Below are 19268 nucleotides of genomic sequence, written 5' to 3'. Positions count from 1 at the left end.
AGGGATTAATACTAGCCAGTTAATTTTCTTGGAGCGCCATCTTGTGGTTGTCATGCCAGCAGGCTGAGTGCCTGGTTACCTGTCCATGTTTCCGTTGCAGAACACCAAGTGCCCGGATAAAGTCAACTTCACGGGCCTGGACTGGCTCACCCAAGGAGGTGCTGGACGTGCCATTTAGACATCAGTTAAATGGTGTTGAGCATCCTGTTTGCCGTTCCTACCATGACTGAAGGCAGACCCTTGGCTCTCTCGCCTCCACCAGACCCCTGGAACTCCCTGACCCTTCCTCTTCCTCAGGACCTGGAGAGCTGGTACTTAGCAAAAATATTTATTCTCTCAGCCACATCATGGCTTTGTCACCTCTGTGGAGATGAAGGCACGGGGAGCAACCAGGGGAACATGGCCTCAGCCCAGAGAAGTCACTGCTCTTTTCCCCAAGGCCTTGGTCTGCTGCCGGGGCAGTACACCCCCAGAGAGGGGACCCCACCCCCACCCCGCAAGCACTGGGTAAGGTCTGAAGACAGCACAGCAGCCATACCCCCTCTACCATCATTACCACCATCATCAGTTCCTGCATCTCCCCAGTGGTTTGGGCCCTGGGAACAGACAGCATGTGGAGGAATTAGAATCTCAGGAAAAGATATTGGGGGGCTGTTTTCTCTGTGTGAAAACAAGGTCTTCAAACATAGAGGACCAGGACCCCTCCCCCCACCCCGCCGCCCAATGTGAGCACATATAAACGCTCAGAGCCTAGCCTAGAAAGGAAGACCAAGGCATTTGCCCCACCATAGCCTTGAAGCTGCCAGTGAAGCAGAGGGGCAGGGGTTTCAACACCAGCACAGGGCTCCCCAGGGATACCCTGAATGAGTTGGAGCATGAAATTGAAACTGCATCCCCACTAGGTCCTGCTGCTTCTTATCTCCCAACTCCTTGTCTTTTTCTTTTCCCTCCTAACCCCTTGGTGCTTTTCCCAGGGGGATCCCCACACTGATCTTGCCTCTTCTTTTCCACTGCTTGGCTCTTAAGACTCAGGCAGATAAAATAGTATTCCCCCAGCATGGGGAAGCTTGGAGTCTGCTGGGTCACTTTAGGGCAAGACCCAGAAGGCAGGCCCTGGGAGCACCCAGCAGTTCTTGGAGATGTCCTGTGCATTCAGCCATTTGAGTAACTTCCTCATTTAGGGCTACAAATGTATACAGCCCAGTTCTGTCTACAAGTACATGACTTTATATAGCTCAATCTATAACCTCCGTGTGTGCCAATATAAGCTGTGTCTTTGTAACACACGTTTTTGTTTTAGGAGCCACTGGCCATAGGAGGCCTTTTGTTCCTCAGACCCTGGGAAAATACATCCAAGCATTGCTTGTCAGAGTTGCAGTGAATTCAGTGGAGCTGTGCTTTGAGATAGCAAACATTTCTCTGCTGTCCTTAGAAATTCAGTCTCTCTGGGTCCAAGCTTTATGCCCTGTACACTGGGAAAATGATAATGATTCAGTAGCTTTATTGGAGTCACTTCTTCCCTGGAGTGTGGGAAGTATTAGCTCTTTGCTTTTGTGAGGGGTCATCTCTTTGTTCTCCCCTCCTATCTTTCTTTGACCCTCTGGATTGAGAGAGAAAGATTGACAGACACTTGCCAAGGCTAGAGAATTTGTGACCAGAATGCCAAAAGTGACAATTTAAGAGCAGGAATATGACTGTGACTTAATTTGGAGAATGAGAATAGGAGGACAGTAAGCACAATGCCCAGTTGAGGGTGGTTTCTAAAAATTCTGCAGCCCTATACATAGATGGGCCTAGGTCATTTGTCCAAGAGGAGAGCCCCTCTGACCTACAGACCTTTTCTCTAGACTCTCAAGTCCTTGTTTTTTGTTCACATTGGGTTCTTAGCCTTCCCCAAAATTCCCTTACTTTAGACCTGTTGACAAGGTCCCAAGCAGCCTCCCTCACAGCCATCATCCCTCTGCCTCCTGCTGCCCAGTGGGTAGTGCCCTGAATAGTGACTTCCCTTTTATCTATGGAAATAGCTGGAAGACAGCTTCATTCCACCTAACCTGAGTCACCCCTACCAAGAGAGTGACTAAATTTCAGCCTAATTATGCCTTCCCAGGCTCCTGTGGGGTGGAGCCAAGAGCCCATCTCTGTTGTTTTAAAATATTGTGTGTTTGTATCTGTGGCGCTGTCCTGCAGCGTGCTCTGTACATATTGTAAAGAAACCGTTGGAATAATTTTTTTTTTCTCATTGGGCAGGCATGGCCCCACACTCCTGCCTTTCCACTTAGTTCTGTGACACAGAAAGGAGGAACTTCTGTATTTGTAGAGCAGCCTTGGATTTTGCAGAAGGGAACAGCTGCTTCCCCCCACCCTTTAAAAAACATTTAGCGCTTTGATCCATATATCAAGTCTCCCTCAAAGAGTAGGAGCTGCCCAGAAGAGCAGGTGAAAACAACAGTGGCAGAATGGCACTGCCTGCCTTCTCTTCACCCTGATCTTTCCTGGGTACAATCTTCCCTGAAATAACATGATACAGAAGTAGAAGCAGCAGCTGTGGTGATCCTTGACAAGTGCTGAGTGAAAGATTTGCTGTCTACCTCTCCTATATGGGGAGGAGCAACACAGGTAAGGGCTACCTGTGGCACCCATGACCTAGTCAGAGGGATGAGACACTCAACAATGATCTCTACCCCATCATCAGAGGCTAGAAAAGGTTACTGGTCAAGGGTCCAGACCCCCAAACCAAGCCTCTCTCTGAGCCATCCCTGCCCAGGTCCCTACAAACATAGCTACCTGGGCACCCCCATGGAAGAGAAGCTACAGGTAAAGAGGACCTCATCCCCAGGAAGGGCAGCTTGGAGAGCTGCTCTTTAGGATTCACATCCGCTTCCTCATTTAAGGTGTGCTGGTTCCCTTCATCCTCAGTCCCTGCCTTATTCATGTGTGTGTGCGTGCATGGAGTTTCCTTCTTTCCCCACTTTCTCCACACATCTCAAGGACAAAGAACCACACACAGACGGGTAAGAAGGCACCCAATGAGATGAAATGGTCATTTCTTGACTTTCTTCTCCAGACTCCAGGGTGTAGGGGTAGGAGAACTTAGTTTAAGGAGTTGGGGATTAAGACTACAGAAGGGCTAGAGAATTGTATAGAAGCTTTGAGGCCCCTTCGTGTCACTTCCCCATTTGTCCCATTTCCATCCCAGTGTCTACTCTGATGCCCCCAAGATCCAACTGGGCAGCTAGTTGGCTCCAGAATTCTGGGCCTTTGTCATTTGTTTTATTACTAGGGCATCCCAGGAAGCTTTCCAGTGATGCCCTGCCATGGGCTCCTTCTGAGATTGAGCTCCTCCCAGGCCCTGTCCCCCAGCCCCTCTTGCCCCAGCCCACCCGCTTGCCTTGGTGCTCAGCCCTCCCACTGGGAGCAGGTTGGGGCAAGCTGGAGGCCAGGGCTGGAGGGGCAGTATTGCTGTTCATAGCTTTTATTCCATTGGCGTTGCTCTGTTGGATTTAATTTCAGTCTTCCTGATTGTTCCCTTCTGTAAAAGTGTAAATTACCAAGTTCCTTGTTTTTTTTATATATATATATAAATATATATATATACAAACTGTACTCTTTTTGCCTTTGTACATTCAGGCAAGAAGAGAAAATAAATCTTTTTAAGAGACAATCACAAATCTGTGAGGGCTGCTGGTTATTTCTCCTGGAGTTTGCTGCTGAGCTGCCTCTTCCTTCCTCCGAACTTTTCTGTTTTCCCTCAGCTTTCCCAGTCTTCTGGTCCTGCTCATGTGCATCCTCAGCTTCCCTGGCTAATGGCAAGCTGTTGAATCTAGTGTCCCAACTACCTGCCCTGTAGCCCTTTCCTGCCCAGCATTGTTTTCTGACTTGGTCACTGGCTTAGCCCAGAAGCTCTGTCCTAGCCTCTCCTCTTTTCACCCTTAGACCCCACTCACCAAAGTGGCTTTGGACCCCTTGGTATTCTGGGACCAATCTCCCAGAGGCCCTAGTTTGGATGCGCACCCAAGAAACTATGCAGCTGGGAGCTCTCTACCTAAGAGTTTGCACTACTTGAACCCGCGGGGGGGGGGGGGGGGGTTAGGAATGACTGGAAAAGGACTCCTATTGCTCTACCCATCCCACCCTCACACATTCCAGTCTCCAAAGTGCTCTGCTCCAGAGCCCAGAGAATCATTCTTTGCTGGTGGACTCCTATGTTACCCCATCAGAAAAAGGGCTAAGGGGTTATGGATCAAGAGCATTTGATCAGAATTTTAAAGGGTGGTATCTTCTGAAACACAGCCCAACCAAACCATTGTTCCCCATTTCTCCTTTCCTCTACCTTCCTACTTCCCTGCTTTTTTTCCCTTTGCCTCTACTTCCTTTTCTTAATTGGCTTTGGAATTGAAATATATTTTTAAATTATTTGTTGTATTTATTGAATAAAGTTTTTAATGTCCCTGTTCTTAAATTTAGACTTAGTTTGCCTTTCACATCTCTATCCCTCTCTCCACCCTCCCCCCAAAAAAATTCTACCAAGTTGCTTTTTTAACTGGAGTTCAGACTTCGAATACCAAAATTTCTTTCCTGCAAAGCTATTTTTTGGGAAATCTTGACAGGGTACCTGGATTTCCAATTCAGTCCTTCCTTTTATCTCTGCACCAGGAACCACCAACAGATGGCAGGAGAATCTCAAGCATCTTTCCTGTCCATTCTGCTAGCTTTGGAGGAAAAAGTAAAGGACTGAAAGGTTTTCCCTTATCCTTTCTACTAGCAGATTCCTTGGATTTAACATCTGAATCCTAAACTGCCTACATCCTTTAGGCTGCCTCCAGAAATCACCTGCTTAATGGGGGACAGCTTTTAGCCACTCTGATTTCAATTTAATGTGTCTAGTCCCAGACTTGTTCTAATACTACACTATGTGTGGGGAGTGGGGGTATTGACTCAGGTCTTTTAAGGAATACCTACTTGGTTATTAGGTTAATGGTTTGGCCCAGAATAAAACACAAGTAAGCTCTGTGAAATACAGTGTGTAAATTGGCCAGAGACCCACATAGAAACTTAAGAATCAAGAGTAGTTACAAAGCTATAGGAGGTATAGGAAGTAGGAAAAAAAAAAAAGAGAAAAACAAGAATAGGGACCGTTATGTGCCACTTCCTTTAGAGACCTCAGGAATAAGTAATGTCTGGCAGTTCCATGCAAAAGCCAAAAACCCAGTTTTAGAACTCAGACTTGTAATACAAAAGGAAAAACAATTTGGATCCTAGGGAGAGAGCCTCTATTAGATGAAGGTGATTTTGTACATGCCTGTCTCTCTAGGGGGCTCTCGCAATGTGTCTTAGACTCCTAGCAACCCCAGGTTTCACAGTATAACACAGCCCCAGAGACCTTGGCCAACTTATCTGCCCTACTACATTGCAGCTTTCTCCTTGAGAAGCATGTTTGCACACCCCTATTAAGTTAGGCTCTGGGCTCAAAAGTCAGTAGTGGTAAGAAGTTGGTCCTGGTACAGGAATAAAGAACAGACCAACCATAACTTTAAATCAGTTTATTGACACAGTAACACAACACACTTTCCTCCCTGACACCCCCACTTCCCTTCACCCAGTCTAGATCTCCTGCCCCTTCCTTTCCCCTTAGAACAAGCTATTCAATGAAACAGAAAAGAAGGAGCCACTTTTAGCCCCTTTTCCTATTACCTCTAGGCCCTGCAGGACAAGGTATTAAAGCACTGCTCAGAACCTGTTAGGGGCAGTCAGCACTATGCTCAGCCAGCCAGAGGCATTAGGTCCCTAAGAACAGATTCCCCACGATTCCCAGGCCCTGAGTTGCTATTTCTTCTCTCTGCTCTTTGTGACCCTAGGAAGGAGACCTTGGAGCCTGAGCCACAGGAGCAAGAACTCCTGGCAATAGTTTGAGAGTTGGAATTTAGTGTTTCTTAAGGCCCAGGCACCCCAAAAAAAGCCCTGTCATGGGAGTGAACTTCAATGCCCTATTTAAAATGCACTGATAACATTAAACAGATTAAGCCAGCTTAACCAAATGCCAGAATAACACTAAGCTGTAAAGGAGGAGGGGGTCAGACCTGCTTACACCAGGCCAGACACAAATGCACACAGAAAAGCCCAGGTGGAGTCAAAAAACAACCCAAGGACACTGCCCAAAAGCCTATTTAGGAGCCCCTGGGGTGACAGGAAGCAAAGAAAGAAAATACATTAAGTCTTAAAAACCAAAACAGAAAGCCCAACAGTAGGGCAACCTGAGCCTGACAGTGCTGTCCACCAGCCCTTGCCCCTGGACCCAGATAGCCCCTCCCCCTCTAGGCAATGTCTTCCCCTAGGCTAGATAGAGCACATCACACAGCGCAGTTTAAAAAGCTTCTAATGCCAGTTCATAAACATCTTCATTTACTATTGGTGATTACATGTGAATAATATGTTTATACTGTTCTTTATGGAAAACAATTTCAACGAGTCAACTCCAAGAACACAATAGGCAACCCTCACCCTGAGCCCCTCAGCGTCCTTCCCTAGACAGCAAGGAGCCCTCTCCTCTGTCCCAAGGCTGCCTAACTTCCCCTCTTCCCCCACTGTGGCTCTTGGGCAAAGCATCCTCTATGACCATTAGTCCTCATCGGACAAGTTCTGGTCCAGGGGGTAAACCATGAACATCACATCTGGCCGAGAGGGGACGCAGGGATGACCTGGACGCACAATCTCAAAGCCCAAGAAGCTGAAGGTCTTCAGGAGTGGAGCTGTAGAAGATAAGAGCATAAAAAGGATTCTGATGAGAAAAACAAGGACAGGCTTAAAATCAAAGGAAAACTCCAAAGAAATGGAACAAACAAGGTTGTTAGTAATCCTTGGGCAACTCCCTTCCACACCTGATTTGCCAGGGGCGGGTAGTGGCAGTAATCCTACACCAGTAATCCTAGATACACTGGAGGCTGAGGCAGGAGGATTCTAAATTCAAGTCCAACCTGGCCAACTAGCAAGACCCTGTCTCAAAATTTTAAAAAAAGCAACTCAGAGATAAAACTGTCCTGGGTTCAATCCCTGGTACTAGGTGGGGGAAGGAGGAGTCCCTACTTACTGAACAGGAACCCTGTATCCTCCTCCCCAGACCCTGCTGTGCAGCCTGGAAGTCTTTGGCTGCTTTGACTCCTCACCTCTGTCTTCACGGCCCTTCCTGAAGCAGATGAAGACATAGTTTACTTTCATCTTCTCTTCAGCAAACTCTAGCAGTGCTAACAATCTGTAAGAAGCAAAGAAAACTAATCAGGCCCTTCTACTCCAAACCGTCAAAAAGAGGGGTTTTCTGAGCCAAACCACCAGCAATATAATACAGAAGCTCCAGAGAAGGTTCTCATTTTGAGATCTTGAGAGCCCCGAGTTCAGAAAAAAATAAGCCACACAGAGTCTTAAGAAAAATGTTATTGAATTATCTCTTCCTGTGACTAGTTCATCATCTGAAAGTAACACTGACCATCTTAACTAATGCAGTTCATAAGTCAAAGCTTGGGACCTAGAAAAAGAACCCAGTTCTCCAGAGATTACTGCCAACTTTGATAAGGTCACCTGCCACTGAGCAGGATACTGTGGGCCCTGCCATTGCCTATTTTCTCAAGAAACTAGAGCCACTCAAGAACTCTGTCCTATGGGGCTGGGGATGTGGCTCAAGCGGTAGAGCGCTCGCCTTCCATGCGTGCGGCCCGGGTTCGATCCTCAGCACCACATACAAACAGATGTTGTGTCTGCCGAAAACTAAAAAATAAATTTTAAAAAAAAAGAACTCTGTCCTCAGGACTGCTCCTTACATGGGCTGCTTGGAGGGCCTTGCCCAATCCAATGGAATCCCACGGTATCTGCACCACTGTAAGGTGGCTCAAGAGAGACTTGATATCTGCTTGGAAGCATGAACCAGGGGGTGATTAACTAGTAGGCATTTGGTTAATGTGATAAAGATCTGCTTTAATTATAACCTAGAGCAGGCCTCTTTTGCTGGCTAAAAATAACCTGTTACAAAATGGAATCTACTTGGGAAATCTAGAGCTAGGGAAGAAAGCATGGACTTCGGTTAAAAATCAGTTATCCCAGTAAACATAGGTCTGGGGACCTTCTTTTCCTCATTTGTTCCTTTCCCTTAGCACTTGCTCCTTACCCTTCTTTGCTCCCATCAGCTAATAATCCATCTGGGATTTCTACAAACAGACTCTGGCTGGACAGGACTGCATCCCAGCAAGAGACCTTCACCTCGGTGACCTCATATTGGAAGTGGACAATGTGAGGTTTTCCATCATTCACAGGGAGGTCCTGGGTCACAGTGAGCTTCTCGTCCTGGGAAGGAAAGCAGGACAAAGGACCATATCACTGCTGCCTCTGGCATGTCATATGCTTTCTAACCAGGTGGCACTAGGAATCCCTTAGGCCAAAAGAGGGCACAGGACAAGAGGGTATGCTGGAAATATAGACCCACATCTGGCTAAGTGAAGCCATTGTTAAAACCAGTTGATGTTAAGAAGGGAAATGTATATTGAAGCATATACCAGGTACCAAGTATAGTGCACAATATGGTCCTATATATTAGTTTGACAAACACTTAAGGTGAGCATTAGTATTTCCATCTTAAATCTGACATTTAAGAACAATTAAGAATATCAACCAAAGCTCTCAAGGTAATAAATGACAAAGCTGAGATTCCAACCTAGGTCTGATTTGAAAGCCTATGTTTCCGCCCCCACCCAAAACCATGTTCTTTCCCTTCCCTCTGAAAGGACATTTGTGACGGTTTGGCTGGGGACTTGACCAACCAAAACCTGCTTTCAGGTGGACTGTACAATTCATATTATCACAATGTCAAGAGACTAGAACTCAGCTGTCCTGCTAACCTTCCATCCCAGTCTTAGAAGCCAAACCAACTTCTGGGCCTCAGTCACAGCAGATCAAAAGGCAGCAAATGGTGCCTCCCTCTAAAACTCCTGAAAAGCCACATAGCAGCCTCAGCTGAAAAGTCCTTCCCAGTCCCACTACTGGCCTGGAAGACTATGAAAGTGACAGCTCCCTTTGAGCAGCAGCTCAGTGGTATCTGAGAACTCTGCCCACAGATTCCCATCCCAAGTTCTTCCTTACCTTATATATTAGAGCTGAGAGAGAAGGATCCCTGCCGCCCCCTCGCCCACCGGGGATCTTCGACAGTGGGTGAGGGGCATCAGGAGCACCACAGAGGCCCCGGAACAATGTGCCTGCAGCACTGGAGCTGGGGACAGTTACTCAAAGGCAAAATACTACTGCAAGAGAAAGAGAAGATAATACAGTAAATGCCAAAACTTGAAAATTTAACTCAAATCCCATCCCAACCTTTCTCCTAAACAAGTGTTCTAAAGGCCACATCATTGCCCCAGTTCTTCCAAAATTGCCATTGCTCTCTTGAAGGAGCCCACCATCATGAAGAGAGAAAAATTCCAGAAGGCCCAAGGGAGTTCAACTGCATATGTCTGACAAGGGGAACACCTATCAGATATCTTCATACAAACACTGTGGCACTGGCCATATATCGTGGAAGGAACCACCAGATTCTACCTTGCCTAGTAGGACTCCAGACCTGTGCCCTGCACCAGTATCCCTCCTAAGCCACCAATGCCTCAACAACCTATGAGGCAGAATCACAAAACCTACATTCAGGCTCAGGAGAGGCAGATGGACTTTGGGAAGTCATATGCCACTGGGTACTGTGTCCCTGAGGAATTCCCAAGGCTACTTTCCAGTGATGGCCCCATCCTCCATCTGAACAAAGGAATTAGAATGAGAAATCACCTACTGCACGTTCCTCTAGGGTTAAGAACAAAATTAAATACGAGATTTGGCTCCCAGAACAATATTACTATGTCTGACTTTGTCCCTGATCTGCCACCAAATGCTGGGCCCACTTGCCTCTCTTTGCTAGTCACTTCATGACCCAAATGTGGGAATGTAGTAATACCAATGTAGTCAGAACAGATACTCAGTTGTAGGAAAGGGGCATACTGGGAAAAGGTAATATATGCTGTGACCTGAATAAGGAAGCCAACAATCAGATGGACTACAGAAAGTTAAAAGCCCTTACAGGAGCTCTCCATCACATCCAGGTACCCTTACTGGGCACCATGACTTCCATGGAGATCCAAAGGGACTCCAGATCTGTTCCACTACCTTCTTTGAATGGCTCCTTAAGCTGACCCCCAAGCCAAGGGCAAATGAAGCAAGACTTCATTCTGCTTGTCCACCAGGACTAAGCAACAGGTCTATCCTTTAGCCATCATATACCAGCCTCAGGATAACTGGAAGGTGGTGGACAGAAGTGTTGTTGTGGTGTGCTGGAACTAGCAAGCATTCCAGTTGAGACTAGAAATCTAAACCCATCACTGCTCAGCTTTTATGGTCTCCAGATTTTAACTGGAGGCCTAAAAGGATAACTGAAAATTTCCTTGGGAAATGGAGTTCCCAGAGAAATATCTGTAAGCCTGAAGTAGCATCAACATCTAGGGATTATAAACCCATTCCCTACCTCTTGCCTATTCTGGAAAACCTTGGGGCATCCTCATCTCTACACTTAGCCTTTAAGTGAAAGGGGAGCGACACTTAAATTATACTGTTTTCAAATATCTGTGCCTCTGAGGTTTGTCTGAAGGAGTTACTTTCTGCTGGGGACAATAAATTATTATATTTTCCCTTCCAAAGTTTTAAGGGGCAGAAGAATACTGTCCAGGCAAACAAAAAAATAAAACAAGTGTGAGGGGGTTTCCCTACACAATGGTGCACTCTACATACCATTCCCTTCTCATTCCCCAGTGCCCCTTTTGGCATATAATGAGGTTCCTTTAGAAACACCAGGAAGACTGGGCCACTAGAGAAAGCTGGCCTGCTTGCATTGATCAGCAGAGTTACCCAAGAACTGGGCAAATCCCCTCTGGAATGGATAGTCACCTTGTATACCAGAAAAATTGCTTGGATTCACAATACAACTAGATCCAAAGCCTTGAAATTCTAAAATTTTGGGGCCAGACTCCCACTTCTCAGAAGAAATGTTTCTCAAAACTGTTTTTTTGTTTTGTTTTTTTTAAGTTGTAGATGGACACAATATCTTTATTTTATTTTTATTTATTTTTATGTGGTGCCTAGGATTGAACCCAGTGCCTCACACATGCAAGGCAAGCGCTCTACCACTGCCCTCAAAACCATTTTTTTAAAATATTTATTTTTTAGTTGTATTAAATACCTTTATTTATTTATTTATTTTCATGTGTTGCTGAGAATCGAACCCAGGGCCTCACGCATGCTAGGTAAGCACTCTACCGCTGAGCCACAACCCAGGCCCCAAAAACCATTTTTACATAAGTGATTTACACTGAACCTCTGCCCTGCATTCCAACCAATATCTTTTTTTTTTTTAATATTTATTTATTTAGTTAGTTAGGTTTTGGCGGACACAACATCTTTGTTTATATGTGGTGCTGAGGATCGAATCCGGGCCGCACGCATGCCAGGCGAGTGTGCTACCGCTTGAGCCACATCCCCAGCCCTCCAACCAATATCTTCATTCTTGGGTAATTTGCACTTGTAAACAATAGAAACAAGCCAAGCACAGTGGCACATGCCTGTAATCCCAGCAACTAGGAAAGCTGAAGCAGGAGGAATGCAAGTTCAAGGCCAGCCTCAGCAACTTGGTGAGGCCCTAAGCAACTGAGAAAGAAAGAAAAGCAGAAGCAATAGGGGCAATCCCCTGAAAAGATCAGAATATTGTGGGGAATTTTTGTTTTACATACAGAATCCCTCCTTTTTTTCTTGAAATAATCTCTGAAACCTGCCCTGCGTCCAGCACTAACCTATAATAAACTAGTGATATTTCTGGTTTCCTGATCTTTCTAAATAAATGCAACATGTCCATCCTATGGTAGTAAATAATTTAATTCCCTACTCTCACACATAAGGATTCTGGAGAGGCTTTGCTCCTCCCCCATAAAGTGCAGAAAGAAGCATGTGTTTGAGTGGGGGTGGAGTATGTCAGGACTCCACACAGGGATCCAGTTCCAGTTCCCTAAGAGAAACAGCTGGGGTTTGGGATAAGCTTGTTTGACAGTAGATGACAATAATTATCTTCTTCAGCCATTATAAAGCATCTGTTATTAGATACTTGCAATTAATGACAAACTGCTTCTCTGAAAGAAAATCTGACTGTCATTTCCTAGATGAGAAGGAAAGGAGGATGGGTATATATGCAGTAGTTTAAGTAATTAACAGGCATGTACTGGGCATGGTGGTGCGCACCTGTAATCCCAATGGCTCTGAAGGCTAAGGCAGGAGGATCACACAAGTTTGAAGTCAGTCTTAGCAATTTTGTGAGGGCCTAGGCAACTTAGAGAGACCCTGTCTCAAAATACAAAAAAGGGCTGGGCTGGGGATGTTGCTGAGTGGTTAAAGGTCCCTGGGTTCAATCCCCAATATATGCCCTGGGGGGGGGAGTGGTAGGGACAAAGAGGGTATTATGTATCCAGCATCCAGGGCAAGTCAGGAGATGATGGAAGATTGGAGGCTTTTGTACCTTTTATCTTCTCAGGTGTTACAGGACATGCCCTTAGAAACAGTCCTCAAGATATAAATGAGTGCTACCATATCATATCCTGCTGCTTCTAATTTAAAGCATTTGTGAAACTCCTATCTGAAGTGTCCTTAACAGATCATAATTTCATACACTGACTACCAACAGGCAGTATATGCAGCATGTATTCCTGGAAACATTGATGCTAAATCAAATTTGTATAATTTAAATCCTGTTTTTAAATATCTGGAGTACTTATTATTTAAAAGAATTAAATCACTTCCAGTTGATTTTATCAGTTTTGAATATATATATATATATATATATATATATATATATATATATATATATATTGGGGGGGGGGGGTGACGGTGCTGGGGATCGTACCCAGGGCCTGTGCATCAAGGCAAGCACTCTACCAATTGAGCTATCTCCCCAGCCCCCTTGAATTTTATATTTGGTTTGCTCAAAGAAGGGTACCTGCTGCTACACAAAATTGAGATTTAATATAAAAGTAATTCTGTAGCCACAGAATCTAAAAAACACTTGAATTCAAATACTCTGATAAATTTTGATCAGGTTTCTCTTCAATCAGTGGCCTCCTTCTGCACCCTTTTTCTCATTTTAATACCTACTAGAGATCAGATGGCTTTGGTATTACCTACCTTTGATATTAAGTAAGAGACATAAAAATCACATTTCCAGTATTATACATTCATTTCCCTCTTAACTACTTCTGATCCATTCATGTCTCAGGCCCTGCTTCACAAAATACTCAGAATGCCCTTATTTCCCTCACAGAGGCTGCTTTTACTCTAAGACTAGGAATATCTCTGATGACTAATCCTTATGTAAAGAGAGACCAATTCAGGGCTACCATCACACTTAACAAAAAAGAAACAGGAAGAAAGATGGGAGGTGATGGCCACCTTCAGACTAGTGTGACCATACAGGCTGATTCTCAGCTTCCAGTTCCCCCTTCTATCTGAGACAGGGGCCTTGGGCAAATGCCAGGCTAAAGTCATTTCACTAGGGCTGTTATGCATTCCAAAGGGAGTCTACTTGCTATGCATAATTATAAGAAAATGACATCACCAATCTGAATCACAGGCTAAAAGCAAAATTGGTTTTGGTTTATTCTCCACAAGAAACATATGTATGGTAGCAGCCAGAATATCTCTGCCCCTAAGGTTTGCCTATCATACAGCTGATGGTGTGATACATCTTCTACCAAAAGTAAATACAATCACATGTCTATCAAAGGCAGCTGCATGGCTAGGTAATCCTATTTTTAAAAAAAGATCTCAATTTTTTCACTGCAATCTAGTATTACACTGTATTGTAAGCTCATCACAGTCTCCAGCCGCTTCTCCCAGGATAAAATTATTTCATTTTTCATATTGTATCAAAGACCTAGGAAATTTTCTGAAGGCTTATACAAAGCATTTTCTGCTGCTGCTAACAGGAAAACTACCTGTCTGTTCACTTAAAGTAACAAGATTCTTGCTAATCTAATGACATTTCTAATCTATAGTTTTCCATCAGCCTTCCAAACCATGGCATCAATTTCAACCAACACTGTATTGTTTCAAAAAGGGATGAAATACTTTTTCTTAAAAATGAACATTTGTAATATCCTTCTATCCTCTCCCTCAGTACCCCCCACCTTTTTTTCCCCCTGAGCTGCTCTGGTGCTAAATTTGGATTTCTTGGCAGAATGAGAAATTGCTATTATTAGTCCATACTGCTTTCTGAAGCATCCAATCTGGAGGAATTCCTGATTATACAGGAGCTTCTTTCTCTCTGTAGGGTATTCTTGAAGGCACATCTTAGGAAAACTGGTTCTTCCACCCTACACTCAAAAAGCCATAATGCCAATAAACAAGGAAAATCATATTCTTTGGCAAATCCCATTACCCACAAAACTGTGAAGCTACTCGGGGTAATTCTGATATGCTTTTTGTACCCTGCTCACCTCCACCTTCAAAAAACCACCTGTAGAACCAAATGCTTCTCCCCCAAAGTCCATGAGTACACAGAATGATAATAACATAGCTATAAAGCCAGGGCTAGCTTTTCTCCAAATACTGTACTGTCAAAAGATATGAAACAAGCCCTAGACAGATACTGTCTCCCTGCCCCTCCAAGTCCAGACAGAGAAAGGCCAGGAAGCTTGATTTCCTCTTGGATTTAAACCTGATATTCAAAAAATATAATGAAGGGGCTTGTATTCCCGTCTTCTTCCCTCCCCCACCATCAAGAATTTTGACATTTCGGAAGCACCAATCAGAACAACACTGGAAAGGAAGAGCCTTGTTTTCAAAACATATTGCAAGCTCTTCAACTATTTCTTCCAGGAAACTAAGCCTCCACCTCCTGCATTTTTCACTGGAGCCAGGGAAGCTGGAAATCCCATCCCCCACCCAATGGGAGCTAAACTTCCAGCCAACTCCTCCTCTCTGCGGATACAAAACACCAACAACACTGACTGGGAAGAGCATCCGGCTCTTATCGGAATCCCTAGTTAGGACTCTTAACAGGATTTCTTTTAGAAAGTTAGAGGCAGGCCAGAGGAGGCTGGGAAACAGGATTGCAGTAACTCAAAGAAACCAGACACCCTGCACACCCCACCCCACCCCACCCCACCCCCAGGCCAAAGTGGAGGAGCTTCATCCAAGGCCCAGCTCCAGCCCAGGCCCTGGCAGGGCAGCTGGCTCCTCCCTCCACCTGCCTCTCACATAGCCAAGCCCCTCAAATTACCCACACACTAAGCAAGGGCCCTAGAGACAAGCAACCCTGTTTTGCCACTTAGGAAGCTGGAAAGAATCTTTAAGCTAAGCTAACCCAATCCCCCCCCTTTTTTCTTTTTTACATGTAAGCACACTAGCTAAGGCAGAACTTAGAACTCAGGTCTCTCACACTCATTCAGTGAGGACCCTTATATGTTGGTCCCAAGTGCTCAACTCTGAGCTCAGCCTGGAAAGGACTTGGCATCTAGACCAGATGAGTACAGAGGACTCTATAAAATTACTGCTCAGCCACCCCACCTTCCAGAGACACAAATATTAGAACATAGAAAATTCATCTCACATACATACCCCTTGAGCAGGTTTTGCTGCAGGTTCCTCTGCTTCCCTCCACCCCTACACTTCAACCTGTTTTCTCTCCTACCTGCCCTCCATCCTCTACACAAGGCCCTCCAAACCACAGTTAACACCTTTTGCACCATTCAAGTATCTATCCACCTCCACCTCCTCAGCTCCAGAAGGACTGGGTTATAGAAGATGGAAGGAAAGGGGAATGCAATGAGGGTTGGATGTGGATAGCCTCAGAAAAGGAAAACATAAAAGCAGAACGGGATTGTAGGTAAGAAGGGCTTAGGAGGCAGAGATAAAAGTCAAAAAGGAACAAACCAGGAATAGGGAGTGAATTTTCTTTCAGTGTATGCAGAAAAGAAATGAAGGTGGGAAGACTAGATAAGAGTTTAAGAATTGCTGGAGATGTGGCTCAAGCGGTAGCGCGCTCGCCTGGCATGCGTGCGGCCCGGGTTCCATCCTCAGCACCACATACAAACAAAGATGTCGTGTCCGCCGAATAGTAAAAAATAAATATTAAAATAAAATTCTCTCTCTCTCTCCCTCTGTCTCTTAAAAAAAAAAAAAAGAGTTTAAGAATTGAGGGAAGAAAATGGCTAATGGCTGAGAACCCAGTAACTGAAAGAGAATTTAAGAAGCTGTTGCATGTATCTTGGGTTCTTCTGGATAGTGTCTGAGAAAGACTGAGAAATCCCTGAGGAAGACTAGGCCCTTTTCAGTAAAGAAGAGATGACACTCACTAAAAAAACGTAATGATAAAAGTTAAAGTCTTTTGAAAGAAGAGAAGCAGTGTTTTTCAACTTCATTGGAAAGAATTACCCGGGGAGCTATAAAAAATACATGCCAATAACCAGCCCTACCCTAGGACAATTAGACCAATCTGTGAAGATGGGGCCCAGGTGACTTTTTCAAATGTGCAGTAGGGATGAAAAATACTAAGATGCAAGAAAATTGAAAACCCAGTTGGAATATATAAGGATGGTGCTGATTAACAGGAAATGTTATGCTGGAGACCATTTAGTAAGAAGGGAACCATGAGTGGCAATTATAGCCTTATGTGAAGAAAAGCATTAAGGCTATATTTATAAGAGAAAAGTAGAGCCTAGTTTAGTAAGGACCATGGCATGGTTTAAAGAGGATTTACAGGGAATGGATCTGCTTACAAAATAATGAGGCCTTACAGATGGGCAGAAGCCATAAGGGCAAATCTGAAGACAAAGGGTCTGGTGTGAGGAACTAATGAGCTTCGCACACATTTCAGAGGGGACAGCAACAAGTCTAGAGAAAAAATGAGGAAGGGAATTGGGTCTAAATTGCAAACAGAATTCACTCTGATGCAGAGGAACAACCAGGGCTAAAAACTCGAGAATGAGGAAAATATGGAACCATTTCAGAGAATAGTGTCTGGGGCAGAATTTTGGGATATATTTGAGGGTGATAAGTGAGAAGAAACTGCCTAGAAAAAGAAAAGAGAAAGAAATTTTGAGTAATGAAGTGTGCTTAATTTAGGCAGGGGAAAGATAAAAGGATTCAAGTTTAGATATCCAGTATCTATTTAGTATATTCAGTATTTAGATATCCAGTATCTCAGTTGCAGAAAGATATGCACCTTTCTCTTCATTTAATGGGGAGAAACTGGAATTGGGTTTGGGGATGGAAACTTGCAAGGTGCAGTGTCCAAAGTACAGGGCCTGATATGAAGGCATTGGACGTCCAAGGAAAGGAGGTGTTCCTTGAAAGTCTTTACTGGAAGAAGTACAGGGCTAAGTTCTGTGATCTGATAATCTTTAAGATGTGGTTCTATGAGCTAGGGATATGCTTTTTCCTAGCATTCATGAAGCCCTGTGTTCAATCCCCAGCACTGCCCCTACCCCCCCCCCAAAAAAAAAAAGATGTGGCTCAATTAAGGTGAGAAAAGTTAAGAGTTAAGTTGAGATCCAGCTGAGAGAAAGTATTTAAAGGATAGGAGTGTTTAGAGTGGTGGTGGGACACCCTTAGGGAGAAAAGGACAAGAACCCACTTCAAATTATTTGAGGAAATAAAAGGAATGACACTGGAAGACAAGGGAAATGAGCCCCGAGAGAGGAGTGTGGAAGGAGGAAAGGAGAGAAAAGATGAAGCTGGAGTGAGGTGCCAAAAGGAGGGCTGGGCATCTTTGTAATGACCATTAGACCTGGAGTGGGGGTGGGGGGGTAAGGGGTCTAGTTGAGAACTGAAGGATAGAACCTGACTGGTGGGAGAGAAGCAGTGACAAGAAAGGGATCTGGTTGGTTGGGGCGTGTAGTTTTCACTAGAAAGCAGATTCAAAGCGGGGTCAAAGACTTACATGGGGATTAAAAATATATATACGGGGAAGATATGGAGGAGGCGGGGATATTCGGGGAATCTATTGGAAGGATAAAGCCCAGTGGGGATAAAGGGACACCTTTAAGGAGGGCACAAGGGACCTGACTGAAAGATTGGGTCCGGGTTTGCGGGAGCTTTAGAGAAGGAGGAGGCCCGGATGAGGGGGATGGGCCAGGCTGGAGGGAGGGGGCTAAAAGACGGAAAGAGGCCCAGTTTCAGGTCTGGAACTCAGACGGGGGTGGCTCAAGTGGGGAAGGGTCCGGTGGAGGCGGATGGAGCCCTGTCGGGGACCTACTGTGGGGGGTACGGAGACCAGCTGGTTGGTGGGGGAGGAGGCCCTCTAGAGCCGAAGTAGAGAGGATGGGGGCGGGGAGCCTGGGCCGGGCCGTTACCTGTCCTGGGTGTTTATCATCCTCGGCGGCTCTGCTCAGGGTGGGAGGAGGCGGCGCAGGGAGTGGGTAGGTGGATGAGTGGGTGGGTGTGGGGTCGCGCGCGCGGGCCGATCTCGGCGGGCTAAGTCCCTGTCAGGCCGCGGGCCGAGAGGCCTCCTCCTGCCTCAGCGAGCGCCTGCCTCCAACTGACCCTCCCCGGCCGCCGCCGACGCCGCAACCGCCCCGCCCCCGAGTGGCTCATCTGCATAGCCCCACCCCGGAGCCGCGCGGTGTCCTGGGAAACTGGGGCCCACAACAAAGGGCAAAGCACCGCCCCACCTCCGCGCAGGCGCTCCTGGGGTGGATAGCGGTGGATTGGGATGCGGGTAAGGGGCTTCCGGATAAAGGCTGCTTTTAGGGAGAAGCCGTAGCCCAATTGGTGGCGTGGCCGTGCACGGTAGCCTGAATGATGCATCGAATTTCAGGTTGTTTTCTGAAGACTAACCAAACCTAGTCCTAGTTCCCATTCCTTTTTTGCTGGGGTCAAGAGGGGCAGTGCCGTTTGTAAGCCTCTAAAGGATATTTTATTAAAAACCAAGTTGGAAATCTAAAGAGTACTACACACATATTAGCACCATCCCCAGTCTGAGTCCAAGCCTATAGATCTCAGTTACCTCAGCTCATAATGCAGATCAATAACCTCAACAGCGAGCTGAGATCAACTGTCTCTTCATCTTGGAGACACATCTCAGGTCAATGGTCCATGCTCCAATCACTGGCCAGTCACATGGTTATCAGAAGCCAAATCTCTGTAGGTCATGATCACAGCCACATCATAACAATTGTGGAAGCCACCATCACTGACTTGTTCACAGTCACTTCAAGTCACAA

At 45.5% G+C, this 19268-nt stretch overlaps 2 protein-coding genes across 3 annotated transcripts in view; one reads left to right on the top strand and one right to left on the bottom strand.

Moving 5' to 3' along the window:
- Window positions 1–4459, top strand: part of Znf609 (zinc finger protein 609) — a 193473-nt gene extending 189014 nt beyond the window's left edge. For both annotated transcript variants that reach the window (XM_046426676.2, XM_046426677.2), the window contains exon 10: window positions 101–4459. The gene's annotated coding sequence lies outside the window, so the exon portion shown is untranslated. The remainder of the gene's footprint in view (window positions 1–100) is intronic.
- Window positions 4460–5525: 1066 nt separating this feature from the next.
- Oaz2 (ornithine decarboxylase antizyme 2) lies at window positions 5526–18609 on the bottom strand. The gene is given in 6 exon segments (XM_046426679.2): window positions 5526–6746; window positions 7161–7246; window positions 8153–8328; window positions 9121–9201; window positions 9203–9278; window positions 18399–18609. Coding segments are annotated over 6 exon segments (570 nt in total). The 5' UTR covers window positions 18419–18609; the 3' UTR covers window positions 5526–6615.
- Between the last annotated feature and the right edge of the window lie 659 nt (window positions 18610–19268).

The sequence above is a fragment of the Marmota monax genome, unplaced genomic scaffold (genome assembly GCF_021218885.2).
Source record: "Marmota monax isolate L192 unplaced genomic scaffold, Marmota_monax_Labrador192_F-V1.1 WCK01_AAM20220418_F8-fsc00078, whole genome shotgun sequence".
NCBI lineage: Eukaryota > Metazoa > Chordata > Mammalia > Rodentia > Sciuridae > Marmota > Marmota monax.
Note: the sequence above shows the minus strand (reverse complement) of the source record. Positions and strands in the feature narration are given on the sequence as shown.